The 20,001-nt window shown below is 42.7% G+C and overlaps 1 protein-coding gene across 5 annotated transcripts in view; it reads left to right on the top strand.

Moving 5' to 3' along the window:
* The first annotated feature begins 12,632 nt into the window (after window positions 1-12,632).
* RAPGEF4 (Rap guanine nucleotide exchange factor 4) overlaps window positions 12,633-20,001 on the top strand; it is a 488,280-nt gene continuing 480,911 nt past the window's right edge. For 4 of the 5 annotated variants that reach the window (XM_073633882.1, XM_073633881.1, XM_073633879.1 and 1 more), the window contains exon 1: window positions 12,634-12,956. In XM_073633882.1, coding sequence (XP_073489983.1) covers window positions 12,892-12,956 — 65 coding nt within the window. In that variant the 5' untranslated portion in view covers window positions 12,634-12,891. Of the gene's footprint in view, window positions 12,957-20,001 lie in introns of all 5 variants that reach the window. The other variant, XM_073633880.1, reaches the window with a different exon arrangement.

Raw genomic sequence — 20,001 nt, 5'->3', positions numbered from 1 at the left:
CCCTCTTGTCTGACAACTTATGCTGCCTCATACTGCTAACCCAACAGTCTCCGTTCACTCCTGAGTTCCCTACAGCAGTGATACCCTCTCTAAGGAACCACTCCAATTGCATGTAATGGCCTGCAGGCCTTAAACTGGGGGTAAACTCCTATGCATAATTTGTACCTATAGGTAAGCCTATAATAAGGCTTACCTACAGGTACTGTAAATATCTCCTAAACCTGCACTGTTTAGGAGATATTTACTGTACATGCTGCCAGCTACATCACCGGCATATGTGCGACTGGGCCGTTCCTTCAGAGTCCTGTGCTGTAAACGGCGGCTCCCGTGCGGAGTGATGTCATTGCGGCTCCGGCCAGTCACACAGACAGAGTCCGCAAACCACGAAGGAAGACGGGTGAAGATGGAAGCCTTGTCAGCGGTGACTCCTCGCCACTGGAAGGGCTTCATTCTAAGGTAAGTTTCACATGATGTGCAGACTAGTACATTATGGCTTTACCTTGCATGTTCCAAAAAAAAAAAAACACAGCGATTTAAAAAAAAATGTCATATGCTCCATCAAGAGTAAAATGAAAAATGATCTACAAATGCAGGTCAAGCAGATGAATGGAAGGTCTGCCTCCTCCATTCATAGATCGCTATAATATGGCTTCTATGAATGGGGGAGTGGCGAGTACGGGAGGGCATAGTCAGCTCATATGATGAATGTCTATCAGAGGTCTCTCAGTTCTATTAGCCCCTGCAGCACTGCCGGTGGGAGTGATGGTGGATTGGAGGAGGAAGGTTTCAACTAATGAAGGAGCCAACAACACAAGAGACACATCAGACTGCAGTACAGGGGGAGCTCCGCTGCAAGGGAATTATTTTCCATGGAGTTTGGCTTTAAAAATGTCTATTACAATGTTTTACTACTCCATGAAGCTACTGTCTTCATTTGTAACATTTATTTATAAAACTAGAAAATGCCAATGGTCCATAACCTGGTATGGTGTAAGTTTATTAGAAGCTTTTATCTTGACTTACATTTTCCTTGTATGAATAGTCAGTGGGGTTGATTTACTAAAACTGGAAAGTGCAAAATCTGGAGCAGCTCTGCATAGAAACCCATCAGCTTCTAACTTCAGCTTGTTCAATTCAGCTTTGACCAAAAAACCTGGAAGCTGATTGGTTTCTATGCAGAGTTGCATCAGATTTTGCACTTTCCAGTTTTAATAAATCAACCCCAGTGTGTTCTTAATATGCTGCAGCAAAGTTCGCTGTCCAAAGTTCTGCATACAGTATATAGCAGCATATAGTAAGAGGGTATAGACATAATGCAAACAGTAACAGTAGATAACCCCCGTTTCTTAGTATTTATAATTGCATACTATACTAAATTGTCAATTAAAGTGATTGTAAATCTTATTTTTTTTTTTCATTAAAATAAAGATGCTATACTTACCTGCTCTGTGCAATGGTAAGCACAGTGCGGCCCCATAGAATGCATTAATGTAAAAATTTGCTAGAGTTTAGAACCACATTAATACAACTGTGCTTTAATAATCAAGTGTAAAAGCTTCCATAAACACCTGGTGCTAAACTTTCGGTAAACTAACGCCAACCCCCCCCCCCGGACGGACAGGAAGGCGCAAGCACACCAATGACCCCCGGGCAATAGATGAAAGAGAAGGCGGAGACTAACCTTAACATAGGAGGCAGGGGAAATGTGTCCTGAGACATGATTGGGAGTCCTAAGACTTCCTAGCCAATCGGGTTTCAGGAGCTGCTTCCTGATTGGCCAGGAGGAGAATCAGGAAGACAATAGCAAATATTAATTTGCTATTGTCACACAACTGGGTGGGCTTGGGCGCAGTGTTCTGTGCCTCGAGCCCACCCTTTTTTGAAGCCAATTAGAGCCTCAGGCTCTAATCATGTGCTTCAAAAAAAACATTGGAATCCATACGTCTGGCACCCTGCATGTAGATTAGGGGCCGGGTGCATGGATTAGGGGGGCGGCGCCCCTGCGCCCCGTATAGACGGCCCACCACTGATGTAAATATTAACCACTTCAGCCCCGGAAGGATTTATCCCCTTCCTGACCAGAGCACTTTTTACAATTCGGCACTGCGTCGCTTTAACTGCTAATTGCGCGGTCATGCAATGCTCTACCCAAACGAAATTTGCGTCCTTTTCTTCCCATAAATAGAGCTTTCTTTTGATGGTATTTGATCACCTCTGCCGTTTTTATTTTTTGCGCTATAAACGGAAAAAGACTGAAAATTTTGAAAAAAAATGATATTTTCTACTTTTTGTTATAAAAAAAATCCAATAAACTAAATTTTAGTCATACATTTAGGCCAAAATGTATTCGGCCACATGTCTTTGGTAAAAAAAATGTCAATAAGCGTATATTTATTGGTTTGCGCAGAAGTTATAGCGTCTACAAACTAGGGTACATTTTCTGGAATTTACACAGCTTTTAGTTTATGACTGCCTATGTCATTTCTTGAGGTGCTAAAATGGCAGGGCAGTACAAACCCCCCCCAAATGACCCCATTTTGGAAAGTAGACACCCCAAGGAAATTGCTGAGAGGCATGTTGAGCCCATTGAATATTTATTTTTTTTGTCCCAAGTGATTGAATAATGACAAAAAAAAAAAAAAAAAAATTTACAAAAAGTTGTCACTAAATGATATATTGCTCACATAGGCCATGGGCTATGTGGAATTGCACCCCAAAATACATTCAGCTGCTTCTCCTGAGTACGGGGATACCACATGTGTGGCACTTTTTGGGAGCCTAGCCGCGTACGGGGCCCCGAAAACCCAGCACCACCTTCAGGATTTCTAAGGGCATACATTTTTGATTTCACTCCTCACTACCTATCACAGTTTTGAAGGCCATAAAATGCCAAGATGGCACAACCCCCCCCCCAAATGACCCCATTTTGGAAAGTAGACACCCCAAGCTATTTGCTGAGAGGCATGGTGAGTATTTTGCAGCTCTCATTTGTTTTTGAAAATGAAGAAAGACCAGAAAAAAAATTTTTTTTTTTCTTTTTTCAATTTTCAAAACCTTGTGACAAAAAGTGAGGTCTGCAAAATACTCACTATACCTCTCAGCAAATAGCTTGGGGTGTCTACTTTCCAAAATTGGGTCATTTGGGGGGGTTTTGTGCCACCTGGGCTTTCCATGGCCTCCGAAACTGTGATAGGCAGTGAAGAGTGAAATCAAAAATTTACGGCCTTAGAAAGCCTGAAGGCGGTTCTTGGTTTTCGGGGTCCCGTACGCGGCTAGGCTCCCAAAAAGTCCCACACATGTGGTATCCCCGTACTCAGGAGAAGCAACAGAATTTATTTTGGGGTGTAATTTCACAAATCCCCATGGCATGTTTGAGCAATATAACATTTAGTGACAACTTTGTGCAAAAAAAAAAAAAAAATTGTCTCTTTCCCGCAACTTGTGTCACAATATAAAATATTCCATGGACTCGACATGCCTCTCAGCAAATAGCTTGGGGTGTCTACTTTCCAAAATGGGGTCATTTGGGGGGGTTTGAACTGTCCTGGCATTTTATGCACAACATTTAGAAGCTTACGTCACACATCACCCACTCTTCTAACCACTTGAAGACAAAGCCCTTTCTGACACTTTTTGATTACATGAAAAAATTATTTTTTTTTGCAAGAAAATTACTTTGAACCCCCAAACATTATATATTATTTTAAAGCAAATGCCCTACAGATTAAAATGGTGGGTGTTTCATTTTTTTTTTTCACACAGTAATTGCGCAGCGATTTTTCAAACGCATTTTTTGTGGAAAAAACACACTTTTTTAAATTTTAATGCACTAAAACACACTATATTGCCCAAATGTTTGATGAAATAAAAAAGATGATCTTAGGCCGAGTACATGGATACCAAACATGACATGCTTTACAATTGCGCACAAACGTGCAGTGGCAACAAAATTAATACATTTTTAAAAGCCTTTAAAAGCCTTTACAGGTTACCACTTTAGATTTACAGAGGAGGTCTACTGCTAAAATTACTGCCCTCGATCTGACCTTCGCGGTGATACCTCACATGCATGGTGCAATTGCTGTTTACATTTGACGCCAGACCGACGCTTGCGTTCGCCTTTTTTTTTCTTTATTATTTTTTTGCTTTTTTATCTTATTTTTAAACTGTTCCTTTCATATTTTTTTTTAAATCATTTTTATTGTTATCTCAGGGAATGTAAATATCCCCTATGATAGCAATAGGTAGTGACAGGTACTCTTTTTTGAAAAAATTGGGGTCTATTAGACCCTAGATTTCTCCTCTGCCCTCAAAGCATCTGACCACACCAAGATCGGTGTGATAAAATGCTTTCCCAATTTCCCAATGGCGCTGTTTACATCCGGCGAAATCTAAGTCCTAAAATGCCCGTAGCTTCCGGTTTCTTAGGCCATAGAGATGTTTGGAGCCACTCTGGTCTCTGATCAGCTCTATGGTCAGCTGGCTGAATCACCGGCTGCATTCTCAGGTTCCCTGTTGAGACAGGAGAGCCAGAGAAAAACACGGAAGACGGTGGGGGGGGGGGCATTCCCTCCCACTGCTTGTAAAAGCAGTCTAGAGGCTAATTAGCCGCTAGGATTGCTTTTACATGAAAGCCGACCGCTGGCTGAAAAGAATGATACCAAGATGATACCTAAACCTGCAGGCATCATTCTGGTATAACCACTCAAAGTCGTGAATGGCGTACCTGAAGACAAAAAAATGGTTAACAATAAAGCACAGTAAACGGTAAAGTATAAAAAATTGCATACCTGAAAAGCAAACATGATAAAACATAATAACAATAAAACATTGCAGAATAGAATACAGTAAAAAAGAGCAGAATACCAGAGAGAGAATAGAGAGAGAGAGAACAATAAAACGACAACTATTTTTTTTTATTTTTGTTTGTGTTTTTTTTTTTTTTTTTACACTCTTTTTTTGTAACTGTAACTTTTATAACTGTAACCGGTTCCAGGTTCGGGTCTCTCAAAATGCGATGGCATCTTGGGAGACCCTGTGAAAGTGTGCCTAGTCTGTGCAATGCTGTACCCTACGCTAATACTCAACTAGTGAATGGTAGCGTTCAAAACATTCACCAATGCAAAGACCAGGATTATCAGGACAGGAGGGACAATAATAGCGGGTGTCACGTCTATATACGCGCTTGCTGCAGACACATCTTTTTTGGGGGGGTTCGTTGGGTAGGGGTACTCGGGAGGACATATAAATGCCTCTCATGCAGCCGACTGCATTTGGTTGGGGATGTGAATGGGGGAAATACGGGCGCTGCAGAAGTGGTGGGTTCCCAATTAGGATTGGCGAATGCAGCAGGAAGGGCATTATGGGCACGACGGGCCTGTGTTTGTCTTTTTGGTGGCAGCGGGACACTACTTGTGCTTGCCACCTCACCAGCTTGAACTGCACTTATGGGACTCGCCACGTCACCAAGTGTTACTGCAGTGCTGGTATGACTACGACCGGGGTGTACTAGGCCGCTGGCGCTTGCCAGTTCACCAAAACGCTACAAAAAAAAGTGACAGTGATCGATCGATACTGCACTTGGGTGGGCTGGGCTGGGCCGGGCGGAGGGGCAAAACGCAGGTGCTAGCAGGTATCTGGGCTGATCCCACTAACACTGCGTTTTTGGGAACCCTAAACTGCTGGGGACGCTAGTATAGATCTGATCGGATCAGATATTGATGCGTTCAGATACTATACCACTAAGGGAGGTGTACGGTGCGTGTACGGTGCGTGCGTGGGTGTTCGCGGTACTGGCGCTAATCTGACGCTGCCTGGGGCGACGCATATCACCGCCGGGCGATCAGGGGGCTAAACCTTTATTCGGTAATAAACGGCGGGTGCCCTGACACTAAAAAAAATAAACGAACTAACCAGCGTCACCCGTAACAGTTATACGGTGATCAGTGGTGAAAGGGTTAACTAGGGGGCAATCAAGGGGTTAAAACATTTATTAGGTAGTATATGGGGGTCCCTGTCGCTATAAAACGCTGACAGCGAACCTAAATATTTACGTTCCTAACTAGCGTCACCAGCGACACTAATACAGCGATCAGAAAAATGATCGCTTAGCGACACTGGTGACAGGGGGTGATCAAGGGGTTAAAACTTTATTAGGGGGGTTAGGGGGGTACCCTAGACCTACAGGGGGCTAATACTAACTGCCCTACCACAGTAACTGTCACAAACTGACACTATGCAGTAATCAGGAAAAAAACAAAACAAAACAAAAAAACCTGCTTGGTGTCAGTTTGTGACAGGGGGGGGGGGTGATTGGGGGGGGATCGGGGGGCGATCGGGGGGGGATCGGGGGTGTTTAGTGTGCCTGGCATGTTCTACTGTGTTGTGTGTGTGTGTTGGTGCACTTACATGTCTTCTCTCCTCGGTGCTGGAACGGAAACTGGCCAGCCGAGGAGAGATGACATCACATCCTCTGCCTCTGTGTACTATACAGAGGCAGGGGATGTTTCTCATTGGCTGGGAGCGATCGCGAGGGGGAGCCACGATCGGATGGCCTCCCCCTCGTCTCTCAACTGTCCCAGCCAAACGCCGACCGCCGATGGCACCGGGGGGGGGTCCGATCGGACCCCCCGCCCGCGGGAAGGCAATCACGTACCAGGTACGTGATTTTGCCTGCCCGTGCCGCTCTGCTCACGTATATATGCGTGAGGCGGTCGGCAAGTGGTTAAAGCGTATCTATGGTCAAAATGTAAAATCATATATTCATTTCTATATTTCGATTGTTTCTAGCCCACTTCCTATTAATCTGGAGGATCCTGAAGTTTGTAAATTTACTTTGTGAAGATCCCCGCTTATTTACTTCCTTGAATTCTGTGACATGCAATCACTATGCTCTATGAGCAGGCACTGCTGTGTCACACATTTCACAGAGCCTGCCACCTGAACTACAGAGGTGCTGAGAGGAGGAGTTTCCGGAGGCGGAGTCAGTACAGTTCAAGCAGCAAGGTACCATGGGATAGGTAGTCCTTAGAAATTGAAGCAGAGGATAGGCGGCAAAGCATGCAGGGAATCCAGAAAGTTGTGCAATCAGACAGCCAGCAGACAGGCAGAACTCATCATGAAAGAAATTTCAAGTAAGCTTATATTGGATTGTCAAATGTAACTATTGTTTGTATTGCTATCACAATGCTGATCCTACAAATTAGAAATCATTTTGTGACCAACAGAACTCCTTTAACAAAAAGTCTCATGTTGGAACAAAGTTTGTGGGAGCTAACAGGCAACATTTAAAGCTGTATTAGACCCAAAACAAAAAAATGTAATATTTTGCAGCTTACTAATCATTAGATGTGGTGGCTGCATTCATTTTATTTAGGCTTTTTTCCATTGGTGTTCTGGCCAGTAACACACTTCCTGTATTAGAGTGCCCTCACTCTGGATGAATGAGCACAGGGGGCACTTTTGGACAGTAGCATTGTCAGTCTGGGTGGAGGGGAGTATTAGATGTACTAGCAGATATTAATACACTAACACAATGAAGCCAAACTCCAGCTCACACTTTGTAAATAGTTACAACATACATGTTTTTTTTTTACTTTTGAGATAAAGGTTTTACATAAATAGAAAAGCTGATCATTGTAAGCATCTCTGCCAGTGTTAAATAGTTTGTCTCATCTCTGTAACTGTACATTCTGCTTATTCTGTTTATTTTGAAAAAAACATCAGACTTACTAGCTGGATCACCAAATGAAAATAGAAGAAAGCCTTTAAAAATAAAATAAATGCAGCCATAACATCTAAGAAATGGTAAGCTTCAATATAATACATGTATGCTTTTAGGTTTAATACCACTTTAACCACTTCCTAACCCGCCCATAGTCAAATGATGTCCGCAGGAGGGATCTCCCATCCTGGGTGGGTGTCATATGACGTCCTGGGCCATCTAGATGTCCGCCGGGCACCTGCAGCTTGCTGGTAACAGAGCCGGTGTCTTGCCGAGAAAGTTCCCTCGGCGGATAAGTTCCCCCCTGTACTGCGCAGGCGCAGCGCCTGCGCAGTACCAACTACTGTCAGCCGCCGGAGATAGCCGAAGCTCAAACGCTTCAATCAGCTGTACACGGCGCCTGCGCCCTGGTTCTAGATTCCTTCCCCACCATCCAAGTGGACCTAGAGGGGGAATCTAAAAGAGCCGAGCGAAGCGAGGCCGTGCCCGAAGCGTGGCGAGCGAAGCAAGCCCGCGAGGGGCCCTCTTACAGGCGCCGTGTACAGCTGATTTTCAGCTGTTCCTCTTCGGCTATTTCCGCCCAATCCTACTGCGCAGATCCACGTTCTGTCAGGAGAGAGGAGACCGATCGTGAGTTCCCAGTACAGGGGAACACTGATTGGTCTCCTACCCTTGTGAGTCCCATCCCCCTACAGTTAGAATCACTCACTAGGTAACACATTTAACCCCTTGATCGCCCCCTAGTGTTAACCCCTTCCCTGCCAGTGCCATTTATACAGTAATCAGTGCATTTTATAGCAATGACTGCTGTATAAATGTGAATGGTCCCAAAATAGTGTCAAAAGTGTCCAATGTGTCCGTGGCAATGTCACAGTCACATTAAAAATCGTAGATCACCACATTTACTAAAAAAAAAAAAAATAATAAAAATGCCATAAAGCTATTTTGTAGATGCTATAACTTTTGCGTAAACCAATCAATATACGCTTATTGCGAATTTTATTTAACAAAAATATGTAGAAGAATACATATCGGCCTAAACTGAGGGAAAAAATTATTTTTTAAAAGAAAAAAAAATGGGATATTTATTGTAGCAAAAAGTAAAAAATATTGTGTTTTTTTTCAAATTTGTCACTCTTCTTTTGTTTATAGCGCAAAAAATAAAAACCGTAGAGGTGATCAAATACCACCAAAAGAAAGCTCTATTTGTGGGGGAAAAAAATGATAAAAATTCATTGGGGTACAGTGTTGCATGACCGCGCAATTTTCATTCAAAATGCGACAGCGCTGAAAACTGAAAATTGGCCTGGGCAGGAAGGGGGTGAAAATGCCCTGTATTGAAGTGGTTTACTACTCTCATGTGTAATGCAAACTATCAGAGTGACCCTGTCACAAAACTTGGGCAATATAAAGAGAAAGAAAAAACTAGCACTATGTATTCTTAGAAACTCCCCCTCACCCACCTATCCTGCCTAACCTGTATAAAAAAAGAACTGTGTACTTACTGATTTGTAATCCGCTTGTGTCTGGACATGTGATCCCGCAGCTCTGCCTTCCCTGTTTCAGCGAGTGGCTGCTGCATGGGAGAAGGAGCACTGACAAGGTCTAGGCTATGGGAGGCTATGGGTGACATCACAGCTCCAGGAATTTCCATCCATTGTCGAGCACTCCCTGAGCCAGAGCTGCAGGCCCACAGGACCAGCCTGGAGCGGATTTGAAATATGTAAGTACATTGTTCTTTTTTTATACAGGTTAGGTAGGAGGAGGGGAGGAGGGAACATTTTTAAGAATAGTTCAACATAGGCTTTTCTTCCACTTTAGCATTAGCATATGATAAATAAAAAGTCACATTAGCAGAGGTTACCTTCAGTGGGTACTGCATGTTGAAGCAAACATTAATGAAGAACTAAAGTGGATCTTCATTGTATCTGAGCACCACAAACCGAAAACGCTATTTAATTCATTTTTAATATTCAAAGCATATTCAAATCAAACTCTCCCATCCATCCATGTCTCCATGCTTTATTTAGGTTGAGAAATCACTTTGAAAAACACCCCCTACCTTTTTTTGGCCATGGCCATTTTTCGTAAGGGCAAATGATTTATGTAGCATTTACTTCCTGGAATCCATCTGCCCTTAGCTCAAGCATGCAGTGTGCTTAGCTCAGAAAACTCCTCCTCCTCTCCTCCTGTTCTCCTCTCCTCCCCTCCTGAAGAATCTTGGGATGTATGACATCATTTGCCTAGGCAAAAAATAGGAAGTAACTGAAGAAATGTAAAAAAAAAAAAAAAAAAAAGTAAAACAAGTAAATATATATATTTTCCTATCTGTTTACTAATGCTAGCAGCATGAGAATGAAAAATAATCAATGTTAATTGGGAGAGTAAAGTTCCACTATTCTGAGGACTCGCTCACACTAGAATTCAGTGCAGGATGCTCACATTCCGCACGCGTTTCCCGCACTGTGTTCAAAATGCACTGAGTATGAAATCTGATGTGGGTGTCAAATTAATCCTAAAAACACTACAAACGCAGATTGCACACAAAGTGCATTTGCCTGCAGCACTGGATCGCATGGTACAGCAGTACCATGCGATCCAGGGCAATGTGTTTTAGAAAAGTAGTGCATGCCCTACACTTGTTGCAATCGAGTGTGAGTTCAGTTCATTCAAATGAATGGTCTGAAAATCACACCGCACATAGGAATTGCACAGGTACGCGGCCCGTGATCCTGTGCGATTCAGGTGTGAACCGGCCCTAAACAAGTCTCAGACCAAGTTACTATGTGATACATAATCCTAAAGCTGGCCATACACTAGCCGAAAAGTCGTTTGAAAATCTGTCATTTGGACCAATTGTTCGTTTTTCGTCCAGTTAATGGGCACAAATGGAAAATCGGTTTAAAATTTTCAGAGATGAAAAATCAAAGGAACATGTTGGAAAATTCTGTAGAATGAACGATAAATTGAAAGGTTAATGTGTTCTTGCCCGTTAAAAATTAAGCTATTTGCTATTTCGACACATATGTAACAAAATGGACGAAAATCTGATTTATTTATGTCCACTGAATGATTTAATGTTCAAAATTCAGTTATTACGTGATGTCACTATTGTTTGCTCTCACAACTCACAACCCGTTCGTTTTTTGGAAACGCGTTTGAACAATTTTTCGACTGGTGTATGGCTAGCATTAGATTCTTAATGACACTCCCACGCATCTGAAAGTGCAGCATGTCTTTGGCTGTGGGAAACCACATGGTGCAAAAGCACCATGCGTTTTCCGTGCAACTGCGATTTTAACAAGGTGCGGGGACCTTTTTCTTATGTTTCCCGCAGGTGCAGCAGCCCATTCAAATGAATCGAATATAGGTCAACTTAGCTTCTGTGCATTTTTTAGCGCATTTTCAGAAGCGCAGGAACACTTGACAATCAATGTAACATGGTTTTCTATGGGTCTCATTCATCTGTATGCAGTTTCCTGCACTGCGTTTTGGGGTCCATAGACTTGCTATGAGATGCAAGGACTTTTTCACGCAGGACTATGCGTTTTTGGGTCCATAGACTTCAAAGTGCATGAAAAATGCATGCGCATGCATATTTTGATGTGTTTTGGGAAGGGTTTTGAGTTTAACAACTAATCTCCTCCAAAAAAAAAAAAAAAATGTATGAAGCTAGAAATTACATTAAATACGTGTGAAAACTAGGGTTGCCACCTGTTCGGGATTCACCCGGACAGTTCGGGTTTGGAATCATATGTCTGAAACCCGGACACATGACTCAAACTGGACTATGGCTCTTCCCGGCGGGGTTGCTGACTGCATTTGTCTAAGCTGAGTGTGTCTGTTACACTCTCTTTCATCCTGTCCAAAGCCAGCACTAACAATCCCCCCTACCCCAAACATGGGAGAGGAGAGAGGGCTCGATCTGCACCTCTTTCACCAGCCCCTACCCCTCTGTGTCTGCCCACACTCCTTAGAAAAGGAAAGTGCGGGCTGGAAATTTGAAGTCCAGCCGCCTCAGACACATCTGGGTGAGAGGTGCTGACTGCCAAGGGGTGAGTGAGCTCACCATTCATTCCTGTCTGTGATTCTATCTCCTGCCTCTGAGTGAGTACACTAAGGTAAATCAGGGTTCTCAGAGCACCCCTTACATCAGAATTCCCCTTTATACCAGAGGCCCCAGTGTTCCCCCTTCAATCAGAGTCTTCTACATACATGAGTTCTCAGTGTTCCCCCTTAAATCAGTGTTCCCAGAGGATCCCTTATGTTAGAGTCCCCAGAGTTGTCCCTTACATCAGAGTCTGCAGAGTCCCCCCTTACAGTTAAAGGGAACTCTGCAAAGTTCAGATGTAAAAGGGGAACTCTGTGGACTCTGATGTAAAGGGGGGGACTCTTGTTGTTAACTTCATATGATTAGAAATGTTATTTAATAGCAAAATATATGTATAGTTTATAATATAAAAAAAAATTCCTGTGCGCCGCTAAAGTGTTCGGGTTTGACTTGAAGAAAAGGTGGCAACCCTAGTGAAAATGTGCTGCAAAAAGCACCAAGAAATGCATGAAAAGCACACGCCCGGGTGTAAACCTAGACCTAATCACCCAAGCTTGCTAGTTTTAATTTCGAACTATAAAGTTAAATGGCCATATACTGCATAATACTGTAATAAAAATATGATGCTAATTAAACACAATAATCCCTCAAAGCGTAAAGCATAAACCTATTGACATTCAGAAGAAGCATACTTTGTTGCTAAGTACAGGTGTCTTATTACACCAATAAATGACTAGCTTCCAAGGTGTCTGCCAGCTGATGGGGAAAAAAAAATGCAAAGCTGTATTTCTGTATCCATAGTGGGAAAGATTGTACTATGTGAGGTGCTGTAGCCAATGCTTGCTGTAACTCAGCCCACCCCTCCCCCTCCTATCTCTCCAGTAGAGTACAAGCTCAGCCAGTGCACAGGGTCTGCGGTGGCGACAAGCCTCTCTGCTGCTGGGCTGCTCATAGCATGTGATTATACAGGAGTAGGGTGGGCTCAGCATTGCTTCCAGTTTGCAGATGATCAGTGATCTGTATATAACAAGCTCTAGTTGAGAAACTGGTCCTAGTATTGTACTTTGGAAGCTGGGCAGGCAGATTTGTGCAAGACTGAGCTGGCATTGCTCCAAACATGGTTGCTGCACACGCTTCCCATTCTTCCTCCTCTGCAGAGTGGATTGCCTGCCTTGATAAAAGGTACCTTCACGTGTATTGTAGTGGATGCATGATGTGACTGCTGTTCTGCATAGCCTGTCTCCCAGTGCATGCTAATGAACCAGTGAATGGTGCATGGTGGGATATTTGTAGTCAATGATAGGGGCATGCATGGTCTTCCTATCCAGTGTACATACAGTGGTCAGTGGACAGCGCCGGTGCTGATCTATGGTTGGCCCTTCTTCATGGTATAGAGTTTGCCCTTGCTATTGTTATTTCCTGGGCATCAAGGTCTACAGCTTGCAAAAAAAAAAAAAAATCAATACTCTCTGTGTGTGCATTAGTGAAATGTGCTAATAAACGGTGAGTTAGCAATTTGGAGAGCAGATCCATGCCTGGAGCAGATGGGCAGAGGGAGCGTGGCCCAAGTGATACAGAGGTGGGGTGATGGAGGGGATTTGTAAAGGCGGCAGACGTCAGCCGACGCAGAACCTCTTGGGAAACATTTGCTTTCCCTGTTTTGCTAATCAAGCAGCATATTTTATTACAGCTGCATTACATACGCATCAATTAATACCTATTGTGATGAGGGTTTTTTTTTTTTTTTTAATGTTCTAAAATGATTGCCATAACTGAGTTTGCCCAGAAAATAACAAACTTAATAACGCAAAAAATCCTCTATTTTAAATGCTATTTAAGCAGGAAGATGCGTGTTTATACACAGGCAAAAATCTGAGTTCAGTTTAAGTCATTTGTCAGTAATACATCCCTTTAAAATATTACACTGATGTAAGAGCCACGCTGCGGAATAGTATTTGCCAAGGTCAAGATAAAGGTAGTAGCTTAGCTTAGGTTATTTGTGTGTGTGTTGTATGTATGTGTGTGTGTTGTGTGTGTGTGTGTGTATGTATGTGCGTTGTGTGTGTGTGTTTTGTGTGTGTGTTGTCGTCTGTATGTGTGTTTGTATGTGTGTTGTGTGTGTGTGTATGTATGTATGTGTGTTATGTTTGTTTTGGGTGTGTGTTGTCGTCTCTATGTGTGTTTATATGTGTGTGTGTGTATGTGTTGTGTGTGTGTTGTCTATATGTGTGTTTGTATATGTGTTTATATGTGTGTGTATGTGGTGTGTTGTCTGTATGTGAGTTTGTGTGTATGTGTGTGCTGTGTGTGTTTGTTTTGAAAAAAAAACATTGTATTTAAAAGCATAATTAGTATTGAATATTAATCATTAATTTTCACTGATGTTAATATTGTTGTAAGACCTATTAAAGTAAACTTGAACACATCACTTAAAGGGTAACCTCACATTTGTAGAAAAAATATTTAAAAAAAACAATACAGCATGTGCAATTGCTACATAGGCCATGTTGTTATTTACTGTCATTAAAATGATCTTTCCTTTTTAATCTGCAGCCGCTGTAGTTTTCTGTAAAATTCAATGGCAACCTGGAGGCATTCTGTACACTTTAGGTATACAGAACACCCTCAGAGACATCATTTCCTGCTTGCGTAATCGGCTCCCTGATTTTCCCAGAAGTCTGCGCTGAAATACAAGTTTTAGGCAACCCCTGCAACAGACAATTCTTTTTTGGTGAGATACTCCCCAAGGGTTAAATTGTTTGTAAACATTCAATTTATTTAATTTTTTTTAAATAACAAACATGTCTATAATTACCTACTCTGTGCAATGGTTTTGCACAGAGCAGCCCCGATCCTCCTTTTCTGGGGTCCCCGCCGACGCTCCAGGCCCCTCCTCTTCATCCGGTGCCCCCATGGAAAGCCGCTTTCCATGGGGGCACTGGAGCAGTCTCGCTCCTGAGTTCCGCTGCTGTGTCCATTGACACAGACAGTGGGACTCGACCCCACCCCCCCGCTCCTCTGCAACAGCATATGATTGACAGCAGCAAGAGCCAATGGCTCCTGCTGCTACCAATCTGTCCAATGAGGAAAGCGACAGCGGCTGGAGCCACTGCGCTCCTGCACATCGCTGGATCGGGCTCAGCTTAGAAAAAGGGGGGGTCTGGGGGGGAGCTGCAGCACAGAATGTTTGTCACCTTAATGCATTAGGGTGAAAAACCTTAAGGCCCCTTTCACACATGCGGACCGTTCATTTCATCAGTTCAGTCACGTCAAAACGGATGAAGTATTCATCAGTTTTTCATCAGTTCTTCATCCGTGCTCATCAGTTTTTTTAAATCCACTACCAATGCAAAAACGGATGAAAAACTGACCATTTGTCAGTTTTTGGTCTGATCCGTTTTTGTGGAGCCACCGGATCCTAGGACCAGGCTGCACATGGGGATTCAAATTTTTCCAAAATTGTGATTAAGCCCCTCTCCTGTTTAGCTGTCAAATGCTGAAGAGGGCAGTATGGGCACTGGTATTTGAGAGAGAGAGTGGGGTTTACCACCAGGAAAAAAAGAAGGGGAGGGGGCACTGAATCTCATCTTGCTGATAAGTGGGGGTACCTGTGTAGACCAGTGTTCATTTTGGCAGCATATTTTGATTTAGTTTTAGTCTTATGCTGCGTACACACGATTTTCAAACGGGAAATGTTGGATGTGAGCTTGTTGGCGGTAAGTCCGACCGTGTGTATGCTCCATCGGACATTTGTTGTCAGACTTTCCGCCAACAAATGTTGGCTAGCAGGTTCTCAAATTTTCCGCCAACAAAAGTTTGTTGTCGGACTTTCTGATTGTGTGTACACAAGTCAGTCGCACAAAAGTTCACGCACGCTCGGAATCAAGTACGAGCCGAAAGCGCCCAGTGGTGTAAAACTAGCGTTCATAATGGAGATATCACGTACGTCTTGTATGTCACTATGTTCGTAATTGTTGGCCAACTGTTGTGTGACCGTGTATGCAAGACAAGTTGGAGCCAACATCCTTCGAACAAAAATCCATGGTTTTGTTGTCGGAAAGTCCGATCGTGTGTACGGGGCATTAGTCTTTTGACTAAAATAGCATTTTAGTTTTAGACTCATTTTAGTCTTTTGACTAAAATGCCATTTTAGTTTTAGTTGTATTTTAGTCGACTAAAATGGTATTGAGTTAGTCGACTAAAATGTTTTAGTCAACTAAATTAACACTGGTGTAGTCCCTTGGCCTATGACCTAACAGAGACAAAGGCTTTGGAGAAGAAAACAGGTACTTTAGAGCACCATGTCAGCAGTGTTGTTATCTTAGAATCATTTTTGACCAGGTAAGGGTTACTGTATTATGCAATTGTCAATTTGTAGTGGTGTAATGAGCAAGGGCAGAAGAGTTTTTTTGTTTAATACTGCATACAGTGATTGTAGTCATATTAGGGTCAGATTTCTGTATAACCAATAAAGGTCATGGCCGAGGATGGCACACAGCCATCCATATATCATATTACTGGTTGGGTCTCTACACCTATAGCCAAATTGCCATAAGAATGGTTTGGCAATTTGCCCAGTACTTATAGGTCCAGGTGTACTGACACTGAGTGTGGAAACAGTCCCTTTATATTCCTCTGGATCACTGGGGCTTGTGTGGTTATGAGGTCTGATACTGCTAGTGTGCTACTAAGGCTAGCCAGTTACTGAGGTATGATGGAGAAGGATGTAGGTCAGTATGCTTAAAGGGTGAATTGCCTGCTCACTATACACAGCACACACATGCCAGAGTGCTTACTGTGTACCTACACTTTCAGGATTGCACAATGAACAGAGTGTAGGGCTTAGAAGTGCATAACAGAGTGCAGGGCTCAAGAGTGCGTAATGCACACACCAGTGCACAAGATAGAAACAAAAATGACCCCCACCAGTACAAACCCCTCGCCCCCCAACCCATATCTCCCAGAGTGTAAATCTCAACCAACAGCCCAAATCTCCCCCCAGTACAGATCTGTCTCCACAGCCCTCGATCCCTACTCTCAGCCCACCACCTCAGTACAGACCCTTCCCCCTGCCTAACACTTTAGTACTGCCCCCAGATCCCCCATTACAGATACCCCTCCTAATCTAAGCCCTCAGTACAGACCCCCCTTTACACCGACTCCCCCTCAGTACAAACAACCCCCCAGTACAGGCCCTGAATTCTATAATTCTATCCCAACTCCTCAGTACAGATTTCTCTTTGGTTTAGTGGAAGTTCAGAGTAAGTCCTCCCCTTGGCTATCACATAACTGGAGCCGGAGTGAGCCTCCCCTTGGTAGCAGATTACTTCTGTCATACAGGCAGAAATGGCACAGCAGTGCCTATGACACTAGCACTATAGTGCTGCTCCTGCCTGTCAGACTGTTGCAATGTTCAACACAAAAAAGAATATTTAGTGGCTGGCCCTCACCCCCCAAATACATGGCTGTTATTGAGGAAAAATTCTAGACGAAAAAGGTATCCTTCAAAATACTGCTTAGACATCATTGATATGTATAAATGCTCCCTACAACAAAGGAAATCTTTACTTCTTAAGTTCAGTTCCACTTTAAAGTGATATTTAACCCTCAGATTTTAAGCAGCTGATTTAACTGCTTCCCACCCGGGCCATTGTAAAATGACGCCTTAGCAGGAGCCCTATTGTTTAAGGTGGACATGATGAACATCATATGACGTCCTCCCCAGGAGCAGCCCGCCCTCTGGCTCCATCTGTCATAGGTGGACACAGCAGGTGCCAGATCGGTGTACCGGCCTGCTGTCTGTACTATGTGATCACTGTGACCAATCACAGCAGATCACATGACAGTTATAAACAATAAATGGATTTGATTCATGCCATTCATTGTGTACTATTGTGTTGATTTCTGGGATTGGTCACGGTGATCACATGGTACAGACAGAGCCAATCACAGCCCATCTGTACCATGTGATTAGCTGTGGCCAGTTACAGCTAAGTACAACAAAGCACATTGAATGAATCTATTTCATTCAGTAAAAATGCTTGCTCATAAAAGTGAAATTCACATCTTTAAATAAATATAGTGTGAAAAAAAAAAAAAAATCCTGATCACCTCCTCAGAGTTGTACAGTGCTACTGTGGTAACACTGTATTACGCAGCTCTGGTCACAGTATGTAAAAAAACTAAAACAAATTAATAAATAAAAAATAATATATATTTTTTTTTAACATACTGTCACCAATCAGAGTCCCTGCTCACTGCCACACCAGTTATATGATGATGCTGTACTGCACTGGTGACAGTATGTAAAAAAAAATTTAAAAATGTGAATTTTTAAAAAATTTCTTAATTTTTGCAAAAAATTGTAACAAAAGATTACAACTTCAAAAAATGTGCCATGCCTCTTGCTAAATACCTGGGGCTGTCTATTTTCCAAGAAGGTGTCATTTATGGGATATTTGTACTGTTCTGGCATTTTTGGGCCTCAAGAAATGAGATAAGTTGTCAGTACATCAGTATTAATCCAGTTTCATATATATATACCATAGCTTGTGGACTCTATAACTTTCCTACAGACTAAATAATATACATGGATTCGGATTTTTCTCACCAAAGAAATGTAGCAGAATACATTTTGCCCTGTATTTATGAAGCAAATATATTTATTTGCATAACTTTAGAACAGAAACAAAGAAATATATATATTTTTTTTCAAAATGTACGGCCTTTTTTCGTTTGTTTAGCAAAGAATAAAAAACCCAGTGGTGATTAAATACCACCAAAAGAAAGCTCTATTTGTGTGAAAAAATGATAAAAATTTCATATGGGCACAGGGCTGCATGACTGTGCAATTGTCATTCAAAGTGGGACAGCACTGAAAGCTGAAAATTGGCTTGGGCAGGAAGGGGGTAAGAATGTCCAGTATTGAAGTGGTTAAATATATGTAAACCCAAAACAACCCATTCAGTGTAAAATCGAAAGGCAAAATATTTGTGCATACAAATAAAAAAACATTAGAAGTACCTTTTTTTTCCCCTTCACATAACCTCTGTTCTCAGCTGCATACGAACAGGGGGAGGAGAGACAGCAGTACAGTGGTCTTCCCAGTGAATGGCTGTGCAGAGGGGGCATGTCAGGACAAGCCTGATCATTAGAGGAGAGCAGGCTGAGTTCCCAGCACAGCTAGAGAACTGACCATGCTATGCTCCCACCCTAGTGTGGTCAGTTTTTACTAGAAAAGCGGGTAGACTGGCAGGAACACCAAGTATTTTACACAAAGCAATACAAAGAGAATAAAATAAATTTTCATAAAAGTACATGGCACAGCAGGAACATATCAGGAATATGAAATGTTGTATAGACATATTCTTTAAATCACATACTTTAAGCTGGTGCCATGGCTACCGCCCTACGTTCTCTGTTTAGGTGTGGCTCCTTTCTTTTGCAGCTTCTTATGGAGCCACCCTTGCATGCAGGGACTAGAGTTATATATCACTACACTGTGTGCATCAATAGAAACACACAGCGCCATACCCAAGGCACTTCCTTGCTCCTCGCTCATCAGCTACCCTGCCTTCTCCAAGTTGACAGAGTGGAGACTGCACTGTCCACTGATAACTCTTCCTTGGAGACCAGAAACTCAGGTAAGTGGCAGAAAGCAGGAGCCAGCAGCATTGAAAACTATAAACTGCAATGGCTGGAGTAAAAACTTTAACACACGGCTTACTAGGAAATGTTTATTTTATTGTGCTCAATGTGTTCAACTAAGAAAATAAGCTGAGAGATTAATACTACTTTAACTATAAAATCCTAAAAAGGTTAGTGTACTTTGGAAGTACTGTGTTAACACACAAGTATAGTAATGAAGTGTACACTAGAACTTCCCTACAAAATAAATGTATAGTATTTATTAAGTGTACAGTGCAACAAAGTGAAACCCTCAATCAACCCTCCTATTTTGTATTTATTTTGTAGGGAAGTTCTTCTTTTTGACAGGTACCCACTCCCACTTCCACCCAGATTACCTAGGCGATCTGAGCGGACGGAAGTTTGCCCCCATCCCCCCCCGCCTCTGCCCACAGCATCTTGGGACACTTCACAAATCCAAGGAGGCTACAGGACCATATACAGGGTGCAGCACTGTTCACACTTGCGCAGTGGAGACACAGCCGGTTTTTACAGTTAGCATGGTGGCACTGGGGACCTGAAGACCAGTGAAGAATCAGCC

The sequence above is a fragment of the Aquarana catesbeiana genome, linkage group LG06 (genome assembly GCF_042186555.1).
Source record: "Aquarana catesbeiana isolate 2022-GZ linkage group LG06, ASM4218655v1, whole genome shotgun sequence".
NCBI classification, from domain to species: Eukaryota; Metazoa; Chordata; class Amphibia; order Anura; family Ranidae; genus Aquarana; species Aquarana catesbeiana.
Note: the sequence above shows the minus strand (reverse complement) of the source record. Positions and strands in the feature narration are given on the sequence as shown.